Source organism: Capricornis sumatraensis, chromosome 4, assembly GCF_032405125.1.
Source record: "Capricornis sumatraensis isolate serow.1 chromosome 4, serow.2, whole genome shotgun sequence".
In the NCBI taxonomy this organism is placed as follows: domain Eukaryota; kingdom Metazoa; phylum Chordata; class Mammalia; order Artiodactyla; family Bovidae; genus Capricornis; species Capricornis sumatraensis.
The window spans coordinates 125,425,077-125,452,033 of NC_091072.1; the positions used below are offsets into that span (position 1 = coordinate 125,425,077).

At 35.4% G+C, this 26,957-nt stretch overlaps 1 protein-coding gene across 3 annotated transcripts in view; it reads right to left on the reverse strand.

The window, feature by feature from the left end:
* CCDC91 (coiled-coil domain containing 91) overlaps positions 1–26,957 on the reverse strand; it is a 409,281-nt gene that overhangs the window by 245,895 nt on the left and 136,429 nt on the right. For 2 of the 3 annotated variants that reach the window (XM_068970284.1, XM_068970285.1), the window contains exons 4-6: positions 10,044–10,204; positions 8,602–8,805; positions 5,802–5,906 (exon numbers count right to left, since the gene is read on the reverse strand). In XM_068970284.1, coding sequence (XP_068826385.1) covers positions 5,802–5,906; positions 8,602–8,805; positions 10,044–10,204 — 470 coding nt within the window. Of the gene's footprint in view, positions 1–5,801; positions 5,907–8,601; positions 8,806–10,043; positions 10,205–11,075; positions 11,095–26,957 lie in introns of those variants that run through there. The other variant, XM_068970286.1, reaches the window with a different exon arrangement.

Here is a 26,957-nt window from a genome sequence, read left to right on the forward strand (position 1 = left end):
TTCCAAAACTGGAGTCAATCCTTTCAAACCCTGCCATTTATCACCTAAGTTTACATAATATTCTAAACCCTGGTTGTCATTTGACCACTTTCACAGCATTTTCACCTAGAGCAGAGTCCATCTCAAGAAACCACTCTCCCTGCTAAACCAAAAGAAGCAACTCCTAAATTTCAGTAATGTCTCCAGGCTCTATGTTCAATTCTACTTCTCTTCTACTTCTCTACTTCTACTTTCTACCATCCACTACATTTTAGTTTACTTATGCAGAACTGATTAATTCCTCACAAGTTATCAAGTTAAATGCTCAAGGATATCAAAGTCATTGCTTTAATGCCATAAAGCATAACTATTAATATTACTTGGTCTCTGGCTAAGCACCCAACTTCCCATCAGCTGACTAGTATTCACTTTAAAAGTATGCAAAAATACTAAGAATAATATCTATTCTTATTGAAGTAATGTAACCTTTGAAATCAGCAACAGAACACAGGTAAAAACCCATTTATGAGATCAACTGAAAGTCCTCTGAAACACTGGATTTTCACAATATTTTTTAAAATTAAATTCTCAAACAGAATACTCAACATACTATATAGCTAAGCAACATCAATGGGGAATAGCATTTGGAGGAACAGACTCAATCTTTAAAGAGTTTGTATAGAAAATTCCCAGATCTAGCCATAGGTACCAATACTGACAACTATCAGAGATAATTTAACAATCAGCTAAGATCTATTGGTTAAACCTGTTAAAATGTGGTCACACTATGAGATGCACAATTTGGTAAGCTTCCAAATTTCCTCACTGCCTGTCACAGGTGTGATGTACTTGCTATGAGAGTCAAAGAAAGAAAACAGAAGACACTGGAATCCAAATTATACTAAGTTCTCTATTCATGTTTCATGAGAAGTCCTTTAAATAGCTACCTCAGACAAATGCAGCATGACTCACGTTTCTTCCTCTGCTAGGGCTACACACCCTGGACAGAACAGGAAAGGAGAGGTAGTGCACACCCCCATTGTACTGCAGGCTTCATGTTCTTTGTTATTTCCTTCTGTTATCGGCACATTCACACCCCTCCACCTAGCCTAGCAATTAGACCATATCACAAAAATCAACACTGGCAGAATTCTCTGTAACAGTTAGTGTTTTTGTTTTGTTTTGTTTTTTTCAAAGTTTAAGGGTTTTACAAACATTCCATTTATTAATTACTCCATCTCTGGTTAGACTAAAATCATGACAAAGGCACACCCAACACTAGTCTAAGTGGAGGCAGATTTCTTTACAAGATTAAAAATTAAAGTACTACATTTTCAGATCACTTGAAAATACCTAGATTTTTCATGGTGATGAGAAGGTGTGAATTTTTTTCTTCTTTTTCTGTATTGTACACCTCCACAAATAAACTTTTCAGTTAATTTAATCCAGTCTTGCCAGGATTATCTTTGTGTACTCCTGGATATTTTGCTTCATTTAGGATATCACAGAGAGGCAAGCACCAACATATTATCCCTATCATCAAAAATAGCAGAAAAGAAAATGTTTTCTATTTCATTGAGCTCCACACACACTTAGAAAACTTGTATGTAACATATGGCTTAAAGAAAAATTATATGGATTACCACAGTCTGAAGAAAATATACAATAAATACATTAACTTTCAAATATCTGAGGGATGACTGACAGGCCACAAATTTAAGCAAAAAACTTAATATTCATGATTTCAAAAGTCACTTTTGCTAAAGTTTCATCTTACTTACATTTAGCATAGAGTATTCTCCTCTGATAAATTCACAAATTTAATCACATCTTCTATTTCTTAAAAAGTACTAGATAGAAAAAACTTTGCACCAGTTTTTTTAAAAGGGCTATATTCCCAGAAAAAAATGAATTACACAAAGTAGGTCAAAGAGCAAAGCCCAAGATTTTCTCAATTCTTAATAATCAGGTACAATTAATTTAAAAATATTTATTAAAAATATACTTCCAAAAAGTCTAATGCATTACCTATTTATGCATAAACTTATACGTATAATGCAGATATAGAGATTTATGAATTATCTCACAAATTGAGCTACACATATTTTTATTTGCCCCTCCTCTATCTACAATGACTCTATGAGTTGATTACTTACACTAATTTCATTTTTAAAAATTTACTCAAAATACTTGCTTTAAATTAATGTATTTTAAGGTGGAATTGATTTCCTGGAGTAGCTACAATACATAATGTTTAAAATTTAAAATATTCCTTCTTATTTCACTTCTAGACTAAGATGAGGTAGATGCACCTCTCCCTAGGTTTCTCAGTAAGTACAGCTGAAAGGCCCGGACATTATCTTTAAAACAAATCTAAGAAGACTACAGAGAAAGACAAGAAAACAGACCACCTGGGAATCTGAGGACCCAGGAATGACACAGCAGCAAATTTTGTAAGTTTGCTTTTAGTCTCCCTCATAAATTCCAAACTGGATAATGGAATGACCAGCAATGAGCACGTGCCAAGGAGCACAAACTAAACAAGCCCAAAGAAAAGCTATCCTTCTCTACCCAAAGGTTCACGAAAGGGGCAACCTAGCAGAACAGGTAACTTTTAGATAGTAAACACCCTATGAGAGTCAAACCCCTTGGGAAAAAACATGGTCCCTTCTCCAGCTCTATGAGCAAAGACCAAAATGATAAGCCAAGACTTCTTCCATCACCCAGCAGTGATAGAGAAACTAAACAGAATGCCTGTCTTTGAGTTCAATTTGACTATTAGACTTCCTAGTATACTTTTCTATCACTTATTTAGCCAAGGTGATAAAATACTCACTATTAGTTTACTCTTTTTTACACATAGTAAGAAAAGGAGAGAGGTCCTTTTTGGTACTGAATGAAAATCACCAAAAAATGTTTTCCTGGGAAGTATTGTTTCTAGTAAAAGGAAAGTATTTTAAATATTGAATATTAGTTTTAATATTGAATATTAGTTTTGAAAATTTTTAATACTGAATATCCATTTTGAAAACTGAAGTTGTTACTCTTATCACTATTGACAGTAAAAGCAGTGGGTCAACAATTATGTTGTCACTATTGGCCTTCACTATGGAAAGCTCAAAGTGTTATGATGTCAGGTGTTGGACTGAGAAACTGAATTTCAAAGGTATCTGTCTCACTAGCAGGCCCAGAATAAGTCACTCAATGTAGAGAAAAGAAAACACAAAGTATTCAGTATTCAGTACTGAACCTACTAATAAGCACTATAATTCTAAGTATGGGACTATAAATGTGGACATACACACTGTAATTAGCCCTTGGGGAGCACGGTGCATTATATTAATGAATTCTTTCATTCAAGAGTATTAACTGAGCCATATTATAAGCCAGTATTGCTCCAAGCATTGGAAAGGAAAGTTCCTAATCTCATGGAGCTTACACTCTGGTAGAGGAAAACAAAAAATAAACAAATCAAAATGAAATAACAGGTGTTATGAGGAGAGGGGAAAAAAAGAAATGGGGATAGGAAATGCTGACCATGTACACAGATTCTTATTTTCTACAGAATAGTCAAAGAAAGCTTCCAGAAGAAGGCAGCATTTGAGCAAGTTTCTAAAGGTAGTAAGCGTTCATGAGAGTTGTTAAGGAGTACAATTTTCAAACAGTTGAAATGTGATTCACATAAATATAAAGGAAACACATCACAGACTTAATCTACTCTTTATTAATGAATGATTTATGTTAACAGAATGAATCAGATGTTCAGACCATTGCAAAGAGCATTTCAATTGGCATACCTATAAAAAGGGCACCCAGGTAATGCTAGTGGTAAAGAACCTGCCTGTCAACACAGGAGACATAAGAGACATGGGTTCAATGCCTAGGTGGGAAGATCCCCTGGAGGAGGGGATGGCAACCCACTCCAATATTCTTAGCTGGAGAATCCCATGGGCAGGGGAGCCTAGCAGGCTATAGTCCATAGTGTCAAAAAGAGTCAGACACAACTGAAGCAACTTAGCACACATGGATAGAAAATTTAAATAACAGAGTATTAGACTAAGCAAGAGTCCTAGTTAGAAACAAAAATGATGAATATCCTATAAGGTAATATGAACAGTATTTTTTGAAATTTTAAAAGACCAGTATTGTTTATACCTTTTCTGTCCAAAAAAATTGGCATGTACCGTCAATACCACTGAGACTTTTAATCAACAGTAAACAGTAGCACTGCTACATTTCTTCTAAATAATCTGTGAGTAGGTCAAGTAAGTAATGTCCTCCTGAAAGAACACACTCATAATGCTTTCCCTTATTTTCAAGTTTTGCCCTTTTTAAAACAAAACCATGGAGATATCTGAAAGGAAGAGCATTCCAGTTGGAGAAAATGTGAATGAATCACATATTGTTTCCCTCCATGCACCACCCCAACAAGGAGGGAATGCTCTCAGTAACATAGACTCACACATTCACCTGGACCTCATTAGGAACTCAGTGTAAGTTAGCAGCTGAGGTGAGGCCAGGCAAGAGTCACTTGGGGCTGGGTGGGGTGGGGTAGGGTTGGGGGTGGGGGGCGGTGGGAGGGTGTTGGCAGTGAGTTGGAGAGAAGTCAGAAGATTTACACTGAAAGTAGAATGATAATTGAGGTTGGGTAATGAAGTGATTCACATTCTTAAAAACATTATTTCACCTGCTGAAACAAAGACTCATTAGGAGTGAAGAGAAAGGGTAGAAGCTAGAAGACCACTTAGAAGACTATTAAAATGATCTATGCAAATAAACAAGTAAATACACACTTTGTCAGATGTAAAAAGTGCTATGGAGAAAAATAAAGGAGAATATGGGAAGGCTGGTAGGGTATGTCAGCACTATCTAAAAGGTTTCCCTTGATAAGGTGAGACTGGCATGGAGACCAGGATGATATCAAAAAGTAAACCATGCAGAAAAGTGAGGGATGTGTATTCTAGACAGCAGGATAAAGTAAAACAATTGAGGAGGAAGAGTCAGGGAAAAGAAGGGAGAAGGGACGCAAGAAAATGAAGGGCCTTGCAAACCATTTTAAGGACTTACTTGACTTTTAGTTTGAGTGAGATGAGAAGCCACCGAAGGTTTCAGAGCGAGAAATGACATGAGCAGCTTTAACTATTAAACAGATCACACTGGCTGCCATGTAGAGAATGATCTGTAAGTGGGCAATGACAGAAGCAGAAAGATAAGTTAGAATAGAAGATATTTCAGCATTCCAAGGAAGAAATAAGGGTGGCTTAGAATAGGTTGGCAGCAGTGACCATAATGAAAAACAGTCAAAACCTGGATATTGTGAAGGGAGAGCCAATAGCTAAAGGAACAGACTTGGAGTAAGTACAAAAGGTGTAAGTCTGGGTTTCAGCTTTAGCAACTGGAAAGACAGAATTGCTATTTACTGAGATGGATAAGACTGCAGAAGAAACAAATTTGTTAAGGAAATGTGAGGAGAAGAAGAGACTGATTACATTTATGAAAAAGGTTAAATATATCAGTTCTTTTCAAATGTAATCACAATATGAAAAACTGCAATGTGCAATTTCCAAATTGAGAAAATCATCAGAAACAGAATATTTTAAGCCAGACTGAAACTCAAGCAACTAACCTTCACAGCTCCTCAGAGATATCTACTTTTCAAAATGGCATTTATCATTGATTTCATCAATATTAGTCAGTATTTTACATATTTAAGCAAGTATCTGATCCCTCACTCATAAAGCATTTATTGAGCACTTTCTGAAATTATATGTAACATACTTCATCAAAAGGCCTACATATTAAATTTTTAATTTGCTGTTTACCTGAAGTTCTTTGTATCTATCTTGAAAAGAAATGGCCTCTTGCTCTTTTTCTTTAAGGAAATCTTTTTCTAAGATACGATGTTTCTCCATCAATGATTCCACATCCTAAAAGAAAAAACCAAGCATAAATTGTATAATATTTATGGCAAAAAATAGACTCTGATTTTTCAATGACACAATAGAAAATATTTGGAAAGGAAAGAACCCACAGGAAGCATGGTTTTTAATTTCAACAATATAAAATGTATGCTTAACTCACATTTCCAGACCAATACCAAACACTAACATTAACACTAACCTTGATATAATACTAAAAGCATTCATACTTATTAAATAAATACATAAAAGCATTTTAGCTAACTATAAACAACATGCTACTTCAACATATGTACAGGAGGCAGGGATCAAGACCATCCCCAAGGAAAAGAAAAGCAAAAAGGTTGTCTGAGGAGGCCTTACAAATAGCTGAGAAAAGAAGTGAAGCTAAAGGCAAAGGTGAAAAGGAAAGATATATCTATTTGAATGCAGAGTTACAAAGAATATCAAGAAGAAATAAGAAAGCATTCTTCCGCAATTGATGCACAGAAACAGAGGAAAACAATAGAATGGGAAGGACTAGAGATCTCTTCATGAAAATTAGAGATACCAAAGGAACATTTCATGCAAAGACGGGTACAATAAAGGACAGAAATGATATGGACCTAACAGAAGAAGATATTAAGAGGTGGCAAGAATACACAGAAGAACTGTACAAAAAAGATCTTCACGACCCAGATAATGATGATGGTGTGATTACTCATCTAGAGCCAGACATTCTGTAATGTGAAGTCAAGTGGGCCTTAGGAAGCATCACTACAGGCAAAGCTAGCAGAGGTGACAGAATTCCAAATCCTAAAAGATGATGCTGTGAAAGTGTTGCACTCAATATGCCAGCAAATTTGGAAACTCAGCAGTGGCCACAGGACTGGAAAAAAGTCAGTAGTCATTCCAATCCCAAAGAAAAGCAATGTCAAATGCTCAAACTATCGCACAATTGCACTCATGTCACACGCTAGTAAAGTAATGCTCAAAATTCTCCAAGCCAGGCTTCCACAGTACATGAACCATGAACTTCTAGATGTTCAAGCTAGATTTAGAAAAGACAGAGGAACGAGAGATCATCATCAAAAAAGCGCGAGTTCCAGAAAAACATCTACTTCTGCTTTTTTGACTATGCCAAAGCTATGACTGTGTGAAAGTGAAAGTGAAAGTGAAGTCGCTCAGTCATGTCCAACTCTTTGCGGACCACAACAAACTCTAGAAACTTCTTAAAAAGGTGGGAATACCAGACCACCTGACCTGCCTCTTGAGAAACCTGTATGCAGGTCAGGAAGCAACAGGAACAACTGGACATGAAACAGCAGACTGGTTCCAAATCAGGAAAGGAGTACGTCAAGGCTGTATATTGCCACCATGCTTATTTAACTTATATGCAGAGTGCATCATGCAAAACATTGGGCTGGATGAAGCACAAGCTGGAATCAAGATTGCCGGGAGAAATATCAATCACCTCATATATGCAGATGACACCACCCTTATGGCAGAAAGTGAAGAGGAACTAAAAAGCCTCTTGATGAAAGTGAAAGAGGTGAGTGAAAAAGTTGGCTTAAAACTCAACATTCAGAAAACTAAGATCATGGCATCTGGTCCCATCACTTCATGGCAAATAGATGGGGAAACCTTGGAAATAGTGACAGACTTTATTTTTGGGGCTCCAAGACCACCACTGATGGTGACTGCAGCCATAAAATTAAAAGATACTTGCACCTTGGAAGAAAAGTTACAACCAACCAAGAGAGCATATTAAAAAGAAGACACATTGCTTTGCCAACAAATGTCAGTCTATTTAAAGCTATGATTTTTCCAGTAGTCATGTACGGATGTGAGAGTTGGATCATTAAGAAAGCTAAGTGGTGAAGAATTGATTCTTTTGAACTGCGGTGTTAGAGAAGACTCTTAAGAGTCCGTTGGACTACAAGGAGATCCAACCAGTCAATCCTAAAAGAAATCAGTCCTGAATATTCATTGGAATGACTGATGCTGAAGCTGAAACTCCAATACTTTGGCCACCTGATGTGAAGAACTGACTCATTGGAAAAGACTCTGATGCTGGGAAAGATTGAAGGCAGGAGAAAAAGGGGACAACAGAGGATGAGATTGTTGGATGGCATCACTGACTCAATGGACTTGAGTTTAAGTAAACTCTGGTAGTTGGCAATGGACAGGGAGGCCTGGCGTGCTGTAGTCCATGAGGTTGCAGAGTCGGACATGACTGATCCTCTGAACTGAAATGACCTCAACACATACTTCCCATAAACTTGCTCAAGTCTTTTTATAGAGACCTTTTGTAGAAAACAGAAATAAGAATACACAGAAATAATTTACTAGAACAGCTGTATTTCTAAGTATTCTGTCAAATATCGCATGATGTGTGACTTCTCTAATGACAAATGAATAGTACAAATCTTCTAATCTACATAAAATTGCAACACTATGTGCTTTCAAAGTAAAGAAACCCAAAGGAAAGCATTCATTAGGAAAACAAAAAAATCTAGTGAAAGCCATTCATATCTTTAAAAGTACATATTTATGGCTAGAAATTTCTTATCAAAGGCTTTTGTAAGTGATAGACTCATCTAACCAACTTAAGCATATCACAAAGAGCATAACGGCTTTTCCACTGATGAATTTTCAGAGTTTGGGATTATATTTCCAGAATATGCAATTCAAACATTTATTTTTTAGGCAAATGTAAATATACCTTTTTAATTCTCTGTTTTTCTTCTTCAGAAACTTTGAGTTTCATCTCCAGAGTTGAAATTTTCTGCTGAAGCTGTATGTTTGATACATTGGCTCCAGGATCCTCAGAATCATCCACAAGAGCAATTGTTCCATTACTTTTCTCATCAGTTAAACCCAGTGGAAAAATTGAGATATCCAGATGAGTGTGTGTTGATTGCTGATTCTAAACCACATTAAAGAAAAAAACACACACACACACACGAGAGGAAAGTTTACACTATACCAAGAAAGAAATCACCCAAAGGGCACTAGAAACCACATTGGAAATTAAGTTGTAGCAAAGGTTCTGAAATTATTTCACCCTTTAAGTAAATCAACAGAAGACCTCAAATTGTTACAACAATCTGATCTAAGAAAGAAAATTTTCTCTAAACTTAAGAGTTTAAGGGTTTTATTATTTTCCAAATAAAGCACTAAACAACTTAAAACTTTTTTCTTATGCTGAGGGTGTATAATAAGTACAGAAAATTCTGACACTCGCAAGTTCTTGAATTTACACACACATTCAGAATTTGCTTGTCTATTACATTATAAATCAATTTGAAATTTATCAATAATCTTTAATTGATCATCACTTTCTAATAAAGATAACAGGTGACTCAAGATTGTATATAGCACTTTGGAAATCCAGCATCTAGAACAAGGCCTGGATCAATAAACAGTTGAAAGAATAACCATTATGACTGCTATATTTTTGTTTTTATTCTAAAACTGAAATGAATACTCTAATACTTGAAAACATATTTTCAGTTCCCCTGAAAGAGAAATATATTTTTTTAATATTTATTAAATTATGTATGTATTTATTTTATTTTTGGCTGCACTGGGTCTTCATTACTACATGTGGGCTTTCTCTAGTTGTAATGAATGGGGGCTACTTTCCGTTGTGATGTGCAAGCTTCTCATTGCAGTAGCTGCTCTTGTTGCAGAGCATGGCTCTAGAGATGCAGGCTTCAGAAGCTGTGGCTCCTGATCTCCAGAGCACTTAGTAGTTGTGGTGCATGGGCTTAGTTGCTCCGAGGCATGTGGACTCTTTCCAGACTAGGGATCAAACCAGTATGCCCTGCATCAGTAGGCAGATTCTTAACCACTGGACAACAAGGGAAGCCCCAAGAAAAAGGTTTTTGTAATTATTTTCCTTTTTGAAATTCACGATTTCCAATGCAAAAGTAAGTCTATTTTAATAAATAGGATATTCAAATCATATTTTAGTAAATAAAGCTATTTGGACACCTTAAAATTATGTCACAAAACAAACATTGTTCAGTTTTTTGAATTCAAGATATTAACCTCAAAGAGTATCCACAGGGAAAAAAAAAGGGAAATCAGGAAAACTTCAATTAAATCAGTATGCAATTTTTTAAGTAGGAAAACTTCCTATAAAAGTTTGCTTGTCTTTACCTGTGCTTTAGGAATAGTCTGACTGTCAATGCTATTATCTGCATGTGTATTCTCTGGTGATGCAATGATGGGCTCAGAAGAGAGGCAGCCAACTGAAGGGGAAGTACGATCATGGTCCAATACAATCTCAGGAGAAGCTGGAGAAAGATGGACTCCAGATACTGAAGGAAAACAAACAAACCAAAAAAAAGTATTAGTAAAGGGAAAAAATAAAGAGCAATTAAGGGGAAGAAAGAGAGTAGAGGGAAGGAAAGGAAACAGGACACGGAAAGTAAAAGCAAAGGATAGAAAACGAAGATTCTATGATTACTTTTCAGGAATTGTTATTTAAGATCTAAAACTAGTGTTTCTAAATTTAACATGACATTTCCATGTGAGACCCAGGCAAACAAAACAATTTAACAGAATCTTAATGTTTACATACTAATACATTACCACAGGGGTCCATTTGCAACTCAGAAATTATTTAACTTTATTATTTACCTATTCAGTTATGAAAAGCACTAGAATGCCTACCAAGTGCCAGACACAGGCACTAGGCACCAAGAAGACAGCAATGAGCAGGACATGCATCCACGTATTCAGTGACTTTATGACCCAAGAGGCAAATCAGATGAATTAGTTACTACCAGAGCTAAGGGGAAAACCAATGACATTACAATAGTTAATCTACTGTCTCTGTGTTAATTTCTTCTTTTAGAACAACATAAGATTTTTTTTTCATATTAAGGTCAATTTTAGTTTGTTTCCACAGACAAACAATGGTGAAAAGCAACTCTGTACTTAGTTTCACAACAAAACATTATTAGATTGTAATTAGAGTTCAAACACAAAGGTCACAAAAGGAAAGCCAATTCTAAACATGAAATGAGACAAAAATATTGATGACAGCAAAATAAACAGATTATTTTCAAACGTTCCTTCTAAAAATTCAAATACATTTGTATGTGTGTTTTAATGTTTAAGAAGAGAAACTAAATCACTTTTAAGAGTAATTCATTTATCCGTTTTGACTATCTAAATTATAAAGACCTTTATTCCACACTGGCATCAGTAGCAACGTCAGCGAAGCTCTAGCATAAATTCTGGAAGGCAGCTCACAATGGCAACTGCATTTTTCCCTGAAGAAAGACATTCATAAGGTCATTAGGTATTAACAAACTAAAGACTGTATCAATTTTTTATTGGTACCACACAGGACTACTTAATTATCTTATATATGCTTTTACTGTATATCTATATTGTATTTTTCAAATACTGTGTGCCATACTGGGCAAGGTATCCTTGTTTCTCCAACAAGCATTTCACTATTTTAACTAAAACACAAAAAAAAACCCTGTAATTGTAATTCACATTTCTACTTGATATATCTTTTTCAGAAATTATTTTTTCTATCCTTCATTATTCTATATGCTAACAGATTTCCCTAAAATGTCAAAATATTCTAACTTCTAATTTTAAATTAAAATTATACTAAAAATATTACTAACTTTTTAAAGGAATGGCAATAGGTACTGAAGTATAGGAAAAAGGAATACAGCCTTATGATTAAGAGCATAAACTTTGAAATTATATTGCCAAAATAAGTACAAAACAATTGGCAAATTTACTTAACTTCCTTCAGTTTCCTCATTTGTAAAACTGACATAGAGGTGATAATGAGGTTTTAATTGACTAAAATATGTAAACTTTTAGCACTGTGCTGAAATTACCTTCATCATTACTTCAAAGACTGTTAAAATTTGTTGGACAAGTATGTTTACTTCCGGGTATAAAAGGTACAAAGTGTATGGACAGGTTTCCCCAGTGGCTCAGCAGCAAAATATCCGAGGAACCCGAGGCTCCTGCACCTCCGGGACTGGCAGGCAGATTCTTTACCATTACACCTCTATGGTGTCCAGAGACTGTCTGCAATCAAGAGACTTGGGTTTGATCTCTACATAGGGAAGATCCCCCAGAGAAGGAAACGGCAACTAACTCCAGTATAACTTGCCTGGAAAATCCCATGGACAGAGGAGGCTTGCAGACTACAGTTCACGGGGTTGCAAAAGTCAGACACAACTTAGCAACTAAACCACCATACCACCATGCATGTTATGCATATTTATATCGATAATGTAAGACAAAATGTCACATTGTCATGAGTTAAATTCTCACTCTGTAACATTATATGTTCAAGTACGCCGTGTTAAGAAGAGAAAGTGGGAAAGAGGGTAGAATAAAGGAAGTAAGAGAAAGGAATGAGATAAATAAAGGAAAGGAAAAGGGAGTTTGAGGGAGTAAAGTACGGAGGGCGAGGAAGCACCCTCACATTCACACTCCAATACTTACCACCACCCTCTCACACTTGCCTTTCACAACCAAATTTCCTTTTTCTTTCAAATCCTCGTCACTCCACTAGACTCATAATTTATGATATTAATTTTCCTTTCAGCTATTATTAAGTTAAATGAACATTTCTTATTTTATCCTTCTTTTACTCCAGAGCACATCACACTAATGACTTACCCTTTTCCTTGAAACTCTTCCTTTGGCACCTATAAGCCACTATAGCCTAAATTCCTAGAGGAAGGCATGGCAACCCACTCCAGTATTCTTGTCTGGAGGATCCCATGGACAGAGGAGCCTGTCAGGCTACAGAGTTGGACTTGACTGAAGTGACTTAGCACACACATGCACACACATCCTAAACTCCTTCAGTATTTTGACTTTTCTTCTTGTTTTTCAGACTCTTTTCCACTCAGTCTTCATTTCACTGTTTTTTACACCCTCTAATCTTCTCAGTATTCACAATATTCTTACCAGGTCCAGAAGTTCTTATTTAAATTATCATCTATAAGCTAATGACAAATGATTCACATGTCCAACACAAACCATTCTACAGACCTCCTGATCCAGAGGCTCACCTAACCACCCGACAGCTGCATTGAGTTGTCTGGTACATGCATCACACTTACCCTTTATCTTACATAATCCTGCTTTATTCCATGTTAATAGCTTCCCAAAGAAATATCTGCCCAACACAGAAATGATACCACTAAGTGCCAATTTCACTCCAGTCACACTGTGCTACTTACTGTTCCCTGATTAAGCCACACTGTTCAGTACCTCTGTGACCTCACAATATTATTGCTTAAGTAAAAGCCACAGCTGTGGAATCAGAAAGGGTTCAAATTTGAACCATAACAACTTATTGTTATGCAGCCTTGGGCAAATTACACAAACCTCTATAAGTCACAGTTTCCTCTTCTAAATGTTAAAATAATACCAACAAGCTTTTCCAGGAATCTTTTCACCTACTTCATTATCCATCCAGTCACAGTACAATTTTAATTTTCCACTGTAAAGACATTACACATTTCTAAGAAATAAAGAAAATATTACATATCTATGATATACATTTAAAGCAGTGTTTACAAAAAACATGTAGAGCCTTGAACACTTCAATAAATTTTAAAATGAATTAAATATCTATATCATAAACTAAAATAGAAACAACACAGAAAACTTTAAAAACATGTAAAAAACAATAAAGACAATGCAGATGTCAAAGGTTAAAAAAGCAGATCAAATTAAACAAAATCCTGACATTCTAAGCAAATTAAGAGAACAGTAATTAACTTATTAACTTATAAAAGGAGAAAAGTACAAATATAAAAATTAAGTAACAAAGGTAACAATAATTAAAACGGAAGAGTTTTTTTTCTTTTTTAATCCTAAAATCCTCTAAGACTTCTAGGTAAATAAATTTGAAAAATCTTGATATAATGGGAAAGTCTCCATAGAAATATAGTCTATAAAACATGACTGGATTAAATAATTTAAAAACATATATTTTCTTGGGGAAAAAATAAAATTATAAGCCAACTACCTTATAGATAAGGGCTTCCCGGCTAGCTCAGACTAGTAAAACTCCGCCTACAATGTAGGAGAACTGGGTTCGATCCCTGGGTTGGGAAGATATCCTGAAGGACGGCGTATCAACACACTCCAGTATTCTAGCCTAGAGAAATCATCCCATGGATGGAGAAGCCTGGTGGGCTACAGTCAGTGGGATCGAAAAGAGCTGGACATGACTGAGTGACTAAGCACATTCTATAAAGTATTTCAAGAGAATTTCTAACAAAAATTCAAAACTAGAATTATCCCAATACTCTAAAATTATTACAGAGCATTGAAAATGAAGGAAAACTTCACTAGAGTTATATAATATTAACATAACATTGATAGCCAAGCCTGATAATAAAAATAATAATAACCAGAACAACAAAGATTTTGGAGTATTTACCTAAAAATAATTAGGTATAAGTTTTAAATAAAAAATTACTAAACATAATCTAATACCATATTGAGAAAATGATATGCAATGAATGAGTTTGATTTCTTCAGGAATGCAAGGTTAGAGAATTCATTAATATAACACTCTATATTAATAGACTTATGGAGAAAAACAGCAAAATTAACACTGGAAAAAAAAGACAGTGTACAAATAAAAATCAATGCATCATTTCTTATGGTAAAACATACAGACCTCAGTACTAAGGTAATCATGGTAATTAATGGGAAAAACCTATAGGCATTTCTTCCAAGATCAGGAATAAGACAAGGATGCCTACTATCTCAATACCACTTAATACTGCACAAAAGCAATGCAATTAGACAAGAGAAACTGAATAGAAGTATAAAAATAAGAAATGGAGGAAAACAGTTCAGTTCAGTTCAGTCACTCAATCGTGTCCGACTCTTGGCGACCCAATGAATTGCAGCACGCCAGGCCTCCCTGTCCATCACCAACTCCCGGAGATCACCCAGACTCGCATCCATCGAGTCAGTGATGCCACTCAGCCAGCTCATCCTGTCATCCCCTTTTCCTCCTGTCCCCAATCCCTCCCAGCATCAGAGTCTTTTCCAATGAGTCAACTCTTCACATGAGGTGGCCAAAGTACTGGAGTTTCAGCTTTAGTAAAATTTCTTCCAAAGAAATCCCTGGGCTGATCTCCTTCAGATTGGACTGGTTGGATCTCCTTGCAGGCCAAGGGAATCGCAAGAGTCTTCTCCAAAACCACAGTTCAAAAGCATCAATTCTTCGGCGCTCAGCTTTCTTCACAGTCCAACTCTCACATCGATACGTGACCACAGGAAAATCCATAGCCTTGACTAGATGGACCTTAGTCAGCAAGGTAATGTCTTTGCTTTTGAATATGCTATCTAGGTTGGTCATAACTATTCTTCCAAGGAGTAAGTGTGTTTTAATATCATGGCTGCAGTCACTATCTTCAGTGATTTTGGAGCCCCAAAAAATAAAGTCTGACACTGTTTCCACTGTTTCCCCATCTATTTCCCATGAAGTGATAGAACTGGATATCATGATCTTCGTTTTCTGAATGTTGAGCTTTAAGCCAACTTTTTCACTCTCCACTTTCATCAAGAGGCTTTTTAGTTCCTCTTCACTTTCTGCCATAAGGGTGGTGTCATCTACATATCTGAAGTGATTGATATTTCTCCCGGCAATCTTGATCCCACCTTGTGTTTCTTCCAGCCCAGCGTTTCTCATGATATACTCTGCATATAAGTTAAATAAGCAGGGTGACAATATACAGCCTTGACATACTCCTTTTCCTATTGAAAACCAGTCTGTTGTTCCATGTCCAGTTCTAACTGTTGCTTCCTGACCTGCATACAGATTTCTCAAGAGGCAGGTCAGGTGGTCTGGTATTCCCATCTCTTTCAGAATTTTCCACAGTTTATTGTGATCCACACAGTTAAAGGCTTTGGCATAGTCAATAAAGCAGAAATAGATGTTTTTCTCGAACTCTCTAACTTTTTGCATGATCCAGTGGATGTTGGCAATTTGATCTCTGGTTCCTCTGCCTTTTCTAAAACCAGCTTGAACATCTGGAAGTTCACGGTTCACGTATTGCTGAAGCCTGGCTTGGAGAATTTTGAGCATTACTTTACTAGTGTGTGAGATGAGTCCAACTGTGCGGTAGTTTGAGCATTCTTTGGCATTGCCTTTCTTTGGGATTGGAATGAAAACTGACTTTTTATAGTCCTGTGGCCACTGCTGAGTTTTCCAAATTTGCTGGCATATTGAGTGCAACACTTTCACAGCATCATCTTTCAGGATTTGAAATAGCTCAATAGGAATTCCATCACCTCCACTAGCTTTGTTCATAGTGATACTTTCTAAAGCCCACTTGACTTCACATTCCAGGATGGCTGGTCTAGGTGAGTGATCACACCATCGTGATTATCCGGGTCTTGAAGATCTTTTTTGTACTGTTCTTCTGTGTATTCTTGCCACCTCTTCTTAATATCTTCTTCTGTTAGGTCCATACAATTTCTGTCCTTTATCGAGCCCATCTTTGCATGAAATGTTCCCTTGATATCTCTAATTTTCTTGAAGAGATCTCTAGTCTTTCCCATTCTGCTCTTTTCCTCTATTTCTTTGCACTGATCGCTGAAGAAATCTTTCTTATCTCTTCTTGCTATTCTTTGCAACTCTACATTCAGATGCTTATATCTTTCCTTTTCTCCTTTGCTTTTCACTTCTGTTCTTTTCACACCTATTTGTAAGGCCTCCTCAGACAGCCATTTTGCTTTTTGGCATTTCTTTTCCATGGGGATGGTCTTGATCCCTGTCTCCTGTACAATGTCACGAACCTCAGTCCATAGTTCATCAGGCACTCTATCTATCAGATCTAGGCCCTTAAATTTATTGTCACCTCCACTATATAATCATAAGGGATCTGATTTAGGTCAAACCTGAATGGTCTAGTGGTTTTCCCTACTTTCTTCAATTTCAGTCTGAATTTGGTAATAAGGAGTTCATGATATGAGCCACAGTCAGCTCCTGGTCTTGTTTTTGTTGACTGTATAGAGGTTCTCCATCTTTGGCTACAAAGAATATAATCAATCTGATTTCGGTGTTGACCATCTGGTGATGTCCATGTGTAGAGTCTTCTCTTGTGTTGTTGGAAGAGGGTGTTTGCTATGACCAGTGCATTTTCTTGGCAAAACTCTATTAGTCTTTTCCCTGCTTCATTCTGCATTCCAAGGCCAAATTTGCCTGTTACTCCAGGTGTTTCTTGACTTCCTACTTTTGCATTCCAGTCCCCTATAATGAAAAGGACATCTTTGGGGGGTGTTATTTCTAAAAGGTCTTGTCGGTCTTCATAGAACTATTCAAGTTGAGCTTCTTTAGCATTACTGGTTGGGGCATAGACTTGGATTACTGTGATATTGAATGGTTTGCCTTGAAAATGAACAGAGATCATTCTGTCGTTTCGAGATTGCATCCAAGTACTGCATTTCAGACTCTTCTGTTGACCATGATGGCTACTTCATTTCTTCTGAGGGATTCCTGCCCACAGTAGTAGATATAATGGTCATCTGAGTTAAATTCACCTATTCCAGTCCATTTTAGTTCACTGATTCCTAGAATGTCAACATTCACTCTTGCCATCTCTTGTTTGACCACTTCCAATTTGCCTTGATTCATGCACCTGACATTCCAGGTTCCTAGGCAATATTGCTCTTTACAGCATCGGACCTTGCTTCTATCACCAGTCACATCCACAGCTGGGTATTTTTTTTGCTTTGGCTCCATCCCTTCATTCTTTCTGGAGTTATTTCTCCACAGATCTCCAGTAGCATATTGGGCACCTACTGACCTGGGAGTTCCTCTTTCAGTATCCTATCATTTTGCCTTTTCATACTGTTCATGGGGTTCTCAAGGCAAGAATACTGAAGTGGTTTGCCATTCCCTTCTCCAGTGGACCACATTCTGTCGGACCTCTCCACCATGACCCGCCCGTCTTGGGTTGTCCCACGGGCATGGCTTAGTTTCATTGAGTTAGACAAGGCTGTGGTCCTAGTGTGATTATATTGACTAGTTTTCTGTGAGTATGGTTTCAGTGTGTCTGCCCTCTGATGCCCTCTTGCAACACTTACCATCTTACTTGGGCTTCTCTTACCTTTGCCATGGAGTAAAACTACCTCATGCTTCTACTAACTCAAACAATAAACACATTCAGTAAAGTAATAAGATAATAACTTAATGAACAGAAGCCAATAGTATTCATATGTAAAAATAATATCTATCTAGAGGATATGGTGGTAGTAAAAATATTATTTTCCATACCAACAAAGAAGAGAAAATACTTAGGTATACATTTATCAAAAAATGTGAGGGAATCTTTAAAGCATTTCTGAAAGACTCAATGCTAGATCTGAACAGCAATAGAGATTCTTCTGATTAGATAGGGCAACTAATCATCATAAAGATGTCAGTCTTCTCTTAGTTAATGTATAGACAAATATAATTCCAGTAAAAATAAATATTTTTTAATAATGGAATTAGACAAATTGACTTTAAATATTACGTGGAAAAAGTAAAAACACAAAAGGTAAAAAAGAAAAAAGTATTAGGAGGATACTTGCCCCTTATTAAAATAAACTAAATTGCCATAAAACCTACTACTGACCTTGTTAAGATATTCTATAATAATTATGTTAAAATAAAGAATACATCCTTTATAATTAAGACAGTGTATTTATACAAAATACAAAACATGGTCTATAGGAGAAGGGAATGGCAAACCACTCCAGTATTCTTGCCTTGAGAATGCCATGAACAGAATGAAAAATATACCAGAGAGTCCAGAAATAGAGTCATGTATGTGAAATATAAATATATGACCAAATGGCATTTCAAATTACTGGGGCAATGATGGGCTTACCAATAAACAATGCCTGAAGAACTGATTAGCCATTTGGAAAACACTGAAATTAGACTCATATCTCCCATTATAAACAAACCAAAAAACAAATAAAAGCAACAAATCGATTATGGTTCTAAATAAAAATAAGATCATATAAGTACTAAAAGAACATATAAGAGCATGTAAGAAATGGCTAACTATGACTCGATTCCAGATACAACAAAAGAAAAGATTGACAAATAACTATAGAATACACAGAAATATTTTGTCTATCAAAAATCAACTTAAATAAAATTTAAAGATAACTTAAAGAATACAAACAGTCCTTAAATACATGAAAAGATACAGATGCATGCATCTACTCATTTGTCATAAAGGAAACATAGAAAGGATAAAATAAAAATAAAGAGACTGGTAGGTGAAAGAGAGGTGGAATGAAGTGGAAAGACACAGAATTGAATAGTAGGAAGTACCTCTTCCCTAAATGTAATGTCATAATATGTTTCTGAGTTCTGGAACCATATTAATGTTTCACATGATCAATAAAATAAAACTAGAATCAACAGGCAGAGGAATAGGGAAACTGAATCTTAAAATGGAATACAAAGAACAACAATCAAACCATGTTTCAAATAAATAATATAATAGCTTTACTAAGGAAAGGGATTGGAGGGTAGAAGGTGAGAATCAAATGCTACTTTAGAACACAGTACTTTGCCTATATTGCCTCAGTAAAACAACAACAAACAAACAAACAAAAAATACTAAATACATTATCAGGAGAAAAAGGGAAAAGGGAAGAAAAAAGAAAAGAATGAAGAGGAGGGAAAAGAATAAAGATAAAGTAAACATGACAAAATGTTAATATTTGAAGAAAGTGAATGAAGGGTACAGAAGAATTCTTTGTCTATTTCTTGCAGCTTTTTCTGTAATTAAAAGTAAAAAGTCAAGAGGAATGAGCAAAAAGGAAAAATGTATAATAGGAAAGAAATTACTTGTCAAGGGGAAAATAGCTTGTCTCCGACAAAAGTCTCCCCTATGCAAAACTGGTGAATACAGACTTGGTATCACTGAAAACATGTATAAGAATACTCCTAGCAATACTGACACTTGCATATCTGCTGACACTCAAATGATTAAATGAGCTGTGGGATAATCATAAATTAGAATATTTTATATCAGTGAAAATAAATATAAGTGTATACAACAACATGGGTAAGGCTTGAAACGTAACATTGGATTAAAAAAAAAAAAAAACTGCAGGAAAATTTGCACAGCATCAATCCATTTAAAGAATCTGCCTACAGGGCAGGAGATCCAGGTTATATCCCTGGGTCGGGAAGATCCCCTGGTGAAGGAAATGGCAAACCACTCCAGTATTCTTGCCTGGAAAATCCCATGAACAGAGAAGCCTGGTGGGCTACAGTACATGGGATTCCAAGAGTCGGACACACTTTAAACCACCACCACCAACAACCCATTTCTACAAGGCACATAAACAAGTAAAACTATACATATATATATACACACATATATACACACACACACACATATATATATAAATGTCATATATATGTAATATACAGAAAAAACTTTTTTTTTTTACAAAATCAAGTAAATTATAACAAAAATTTAAGCCAGAGGTTCCCTCTGGGGAGAAGTACAGGGACAGAACAGGGTTGTTACAGTTAGTCATGTTCTAATTCTTAAGTTAAATAGTTAGATTCATGAGGCAAAATTTTAAATATAACAGAAAAAAATTACATATGCTTAAAAATATATTTTTGAAGATCTCTTGTTTCATTGTCCTTCCCTGTTGCAGTACTCAAAATGCATGAACTGTACCCTCTCACTGACCAAAATTTGCTCTGGGTAAGTAAGAGAAGAAATAACTCTAATCCAAATTAAAGACTAATAGTGACCAATTAGGCTCCCTCAATGGCTCAGCAGTAAAAAATCTGCCCACAATGCAGGAGATGCAGATTTTGATCCCTGGGTCTGGAAGAACCCCTGGAGAAGGAAATGTCTACCTTTTCCTGAAAAATCCCATAGACAGAGGAGTTTGGTGAGCTACAGTCCATGGGGTCACATAGATTCAGACACAACTGAGCAACTGAGCACAGCACACAGTGTACTCAAAGAAATGATGCTTTAGTGAAAAGATATCAAGAATCAGTAAAAGACCAATAAATATTAGATCTGGAGGTGAAAATCCTTCTAGCATCCTACTAATCACATCAAAACCTATTGCAGACATCAGTAAAGTTGAACCTAAAATGCCTAGAATTTACATGTGCATTCAACTTATGAAAGATTAAGAAAATTTTCAGCAATATTTTTAATTTGATAATATAAATGTTCACTGAACATAATTCACATCCTAGTTTAAAAGTTAAATGAGAAAACAAATAAGTAGTGCTGCAAAGAAAAGAGAATATAACGACGTTACCCTTTAACCAGAAACTATATTTTTCAGTTAGGCCTCCTATGCTACAAGTCATATATTCTCACCGAATTTTAGGTGACTATGCAAAAACAGCAATTCATCCTAAAAAAAAAAAAAATCTACATTTATAAATACTGTACACATAAACATATTCTAAACGTAATGCAATAATACAGATGATATACATATTTATACATGTTTGTTCAATGAGAATTTTTAAACATAACAATGAAAAACTATGAATATTAATATGTGAAATATAATTATCTTCTCATCTAGCTGAGAAGTTACAATTTTTAATGTTTCAAATTGCTGTAGTCTTCTTTGGTCTATTGAAAGTTGACTGCTGTAAGTCTATGCCCTGAATCTTTAAATTCACATCAAGTGTACCCAACAGCAACAATTTCCATAAAAATTCAGCTAACACTTTTCAAGAAGTAGAAATCTACAAAATTTTCTTCAGGTATTTTGTCTGTTTGCTTGCTTTTAAGTCTTAAGCAAGACTCAGTTCGGTCCATTTCAGTTCAGTTGCTCAGCCGTGCCTGACTATTTGAGACTCCATGGACTGCAGCACACCGGGCTTCCCTGTCCATCACCAACTCCCGGAGCTTACTCAAACTCATGTCCATCGAGTTGGTGATGCCATCCAACCATCTCATCCTCTGCCATCCCCTGCTCCTCCCACCTTCAATCTTTCCTAGCATCAGGCTCTTTTCCAATGAGTCAGTTCTTCGCATCAGGTGGCCAAAGTAAGCAAGACTACAGACACAAATTGCTTCATTTCAAATAAGAACTTCTTGTTTTTCTAAGAATTAAAGGATACAAGGTCATCATATATTCCTTTAAAGCAATAAAGTTAATTAAAAGTGCAATGAATGAAAGTTCCTCATCTTTAACTTTGTAATGGTAATCAGCATAGTCAATGAGCATATCATTTTTCATTGACAGACCTCTTCTAAAACACAAAAATAAAGCACATTAAGTCACAACACCACACAGGCAAAAAAGCACTAAGTTTCCAAATAGTATGCATTTTTCTCCAGTAATTCTGCCTGTGGTCAACTATATTTTGTTTACACAAGCATAATAACTCTTGCAAAGTCAAAATAAGAAATAGGTGGAATTATCTATGCACTTTTAACTATACTCAAAGAAATCTGTTTATATCTGTTAATAGTTAATTCAAGAGTAGAATACTAATATAATGATAATAATTTTTACAACTTTTAACATAGAAACAATTTTTGATCTTTAATTAAGATGCCCCTACCCAGTCAAGGGCCCATTTTTCAACATTCTTTCATCTATATGAAAAACAAAGGATATGTAATAAGTGAGGAAATATGGGAAATATTGAGGTTAGGAGGAGAAGGAGGCAACAGAAGAGGAGACAGTTGGATGGCATCACCGACTCAATGAACATGAGCTTGAGCAAACTCTAGAGGATAGTAAAGGACAGGGAAGCCTGGCATGCTGCAGTTGATGGAGTTACTAAGCACTGGAGACAACTTAGCAACAGAACAACAACAACAGATGTAAGAATTGAAGAAAATCTAAACAGCATATCTAAATATGAAGATGGTAGTAAGTACAAATAAGTGGATAAACTTTTTTTTCTTTAATAATATATATATTTTTTTAATTTTTATTTTTACTTTATTTTACTTTAATTGACCAAAAAAACAGGGTAAAATTTGCTGGTTAGAAAAGTATTTTCTCTCTATAAGAAAGGTTCCCTATAGGAAATACCTCTTGATTAAAAATCTAATGGGTAAACATAATTTAATGGATTCAAGATGTATCTAAGATATCTGTTAGAGATTTAAAGAGAAATATCAGTTCAGTTCAGTCACTCAGCCGTGTCTGACTCTTTGTGATCCCATGGACTATAGCCCACCAGGCTTTCCTATCCATCACTAACTCCGAGAACTTGCTCAAACTCATGTCCATCGAGTCAGTGATGCAATCCAACCATCTTATCCTCTGATGCCCCCTTCTCCTCCTGCCTTCAATCTTTTCCAGCATCAGGGTCTTTTCCAATAAGTCAGTTCTTTGCATCAGGTGGCTAAAGCATAGGAATTTCAGCTTTAACATCAGTCCTTCCAATGAATATTCAGGACTGATTTCCTTTAAGATGGACTGGTTGGATCTCCTTGCAGTCCAAGGGACTCTCAAGAGTCCTCTCCAACACCACAGTTCAAAAGCATCAATTCTTTGATGCTCAGCTTTCTTTTTCATCCAACTCTCACATCCATACATGACTACAGAAAAGCCATAGTTTTGACTAGACAAGACCTTTGTTGGCAAAGTACTGTCTCTACTTTTTAATATGCTGTCTAGGTTGGTCATAACTTTTCTTCCAAAGAGTAAGCATCTTTTAATTTCATGGCTGCAGTCACCATCTGCAGTGATTTTGGAGCCCAAGAAAGGAGAAATATATAATACCTTTAAAAAGCCTGAGGTTGAATCATAAGAAAAAGACATGTTACTTTCTTAATAAAAGGGGTAGCGCATACATGATTAAATTTACATCATTTTAGTTATTTTCTATTACCCTTTAAAGTGTTCTATAAATAAATGCTCCATTTCTAGTTGATTAATTGAGGAATAATAGTATTTCTCTAAGGGCTGTTTAGGCAAGAGTACTGGAGTGGGTGGCCATTGCCTTCTCCAAGGAAACACTAATACATACCAAAAATTTCAGTGAGTACTTTTTAGAATTACACAGATGACTAAAGAAAGTACGTTATAATTTCTAGAAGAGAAAGAGAGAGGTAATGTCTCTATAATCCATTGCTAGCATGGTCAACAAAAATCCGTATCATATAAATATAACTTTTGAACAGGCAAATGAAGAACTGTGCTACTTACATCACCAGTGATTCTTTATTATCACAGCAGGAAGAAAACCCTACAGCAACTACAAAAGAAATAAAAACAGAAACTAACAAGATACAGAGGGCATTGTCTGAGTCTTATAAGTTGGAAGAATACGCAAGAAATATTTCAAAATCACACATCTTTAGACCAAGTTACATACCAAAATCTGAGATTTCTTTTTATTTTATCTCTTGCTCATAGGCAAACATATTCAAATTCTAAGCAATTTCCCAACAGAAAGAAAAAAACTGCTATTGCAACCTAAAGCAATATATTAAGGTGTTATGCTAAGATAGTTTTTCACTCCTCAGTCTATGGAAACTGGCTACTTAAGACTTTATTTTAGATACCAAAAGTAAAGGGAACAAAAGCAAAATGACCAAGAAAACTAAAATACAACACACTAAAAACTATTAAATAGGAGAAAACATTTCCAAGCCATATATCTCAAAAAGGGTTATATTCAAAATATATAAAGAACTCAATAGCAAAAAAATTTTTGATTAAAAAATAAATGTAAGTTCTCAATAGATATTTTTCCAAAGAAGACATTTAGATGGCCAATAAGTACATGAAAAGGTGTTTAGCATCATTAATCATCAAGGAAATGCAAACCAAAACCACAAATGAGATACCTTTGATGAGCTATTATCAAAAATGGAAGAAATAACAAGTGTTGGTAAGGAAATGGAGAAAAGCAGCCCCTTGTGAACTATTGGTGGAATGTAATTGATGAAGATGCTATGGAATACCATATGGAAGCTTCTCAAAAAATTAAGAATAGAATTATTGTATGATGCAGCAATTCTACTTCTGGATTTTATCCAAAGAAAACAAAAATAATAACTCAAAAAGACATGTGCACCCATGTTCAGTGCAGCATCATTTATAATATAGAAAATACAAAATCAACCTCAGTGTCCATCAATGGATGAATGGATAAAGAAAATGTAATACATACACACACACACACACACACACAGGAATATTATTTGATCATAAAAAAGAAGAAAAGCTTGCCATTTGAAACAACATGCATAGATCTTGAGGGCATTATACTATGTGAAATATGTCAAACAAAGACACATACCTTATGTTATCACTATATAAGGAATCTAAAAACAAACAAAGGAGCACATGGATAGAGACAGTAAACCAGTGGTTTACAAAAGCAGAGGGTAGAGGAAGACAAAATGGGTGACTGGGTATAAAGGTACAAATTTCAAGCTATAAAATAAATATTCACAGGTATAATTTAATATATATATTAAATATATACAAATAATATATATACGATGACCATAGTTAATAATATGTATGGTATATTTGAAAGTTGCTAAGACGTGAAGTTTTACAAATTCCTTACCACAAGAAAAAAAAAATCTATAGCTATGTATGAGCAAAAATGTTAGCTTGATTTTATTGTGATCATTTTTACAAAATATATAAGCATTACATCATTATAAGCATAAAACTGATATATGTTACATGTCAATTATACCTAAATAACAAAGAAATTTTAAATCTCATTACAATATGATAAGAAACTTAAGGGGAAAAAGTGGTGGTCTTTCAGGGACTCCTTTATCCATTCACTCATTGAAAACACAATTATAGAGTATCACTATATTCAAGATACTATGCAATGAAAGATACAACACAAATCCTTCAAATTAGAAATTTCACCCTAAGACAATCACATCAGTATTAAAATAATACACAAATAATAATTATAATAAAATATTATATTCACCTTAAGAATATCACACTAGTATTAAAATAATAAATATTAAACCTTAGTGGTTAAATATTTATAGTGAGTGAGACTTGCCATTGTTTGTAAAGTTGGTATCACTGTTGGAACATCTCAGATAATAAATGATTCAAATAAAATATCAATATACCAAGTTACGACAAACCTATACAGGGTATTAAAAAGCAGAGACACTACTTTGCTGACAAAGATCAGTAGAGTCAAAGCTGTGGTTTTTCCCGTAGTTATATATGGATATGAGAGTTGGACCATAAAGAAGGCTGAGAGCCAAAGGAAATGCAAGAGACAGGAGTTGGATCCCTGGGTCACGAAGATCCCCTGCAGCAGGAAATGACAACTCACTTCAGCATCCTCGCCTGGGAAAATTCCATGGACAGAGGAGTTTGGTGGGCTACAGTCCATCAGGCTGCAATGAGTCGGACATGACTGAGCAACTGACCACCGGCACACACATGCTGCTCACGGTAGGTGTTTAATAAACTAATCTACTCTGGAGGATTGATTTAGACATTCCTTGGAAATAGTGTATATTAATATTTAAATATAGTAAAGAAAGATAATCATTCCAAGACAAAGGGTAAAATTTGACTCTCGTAGAGATACAAAATGAACATGCGAAAGATTTTATTCTGCTCATACAATGAGGGAACCAGGCAAATGTTACAACCAGTTCAAAGGAAAAGTTAAACTAGCACAAATTGATAGGGAGTAAAAGAATGTTAAAATGAACTGAAACCAAAGAGGAGAAGGAAGACAACTGAAATTCTACCCAACATGACAGAATTTACCTGTGTAAGAGTTACCTATAACATATAAATAGCTGTAAAATATAAAATAGTCCAAAGACATGGAACAGGGCTAGAATCAGATAATCCTTAAATTTATGCTGAATGTAGACAATACATAGGTCCACTAAAAACCATTTTTTTCTACATGACCAAAAACAGTAGCTCACATTTCTGTTAAACTAGTGAAATCATGAAAGGGGAGAGAACTGTCATTGACTGAGTACATAGTTAATGCCAGGCATTGTGCAAAATATTCTGTTTGTTAGCTGATTGTGTCTGTGCTAGTCACTCAGTCATGCCGAA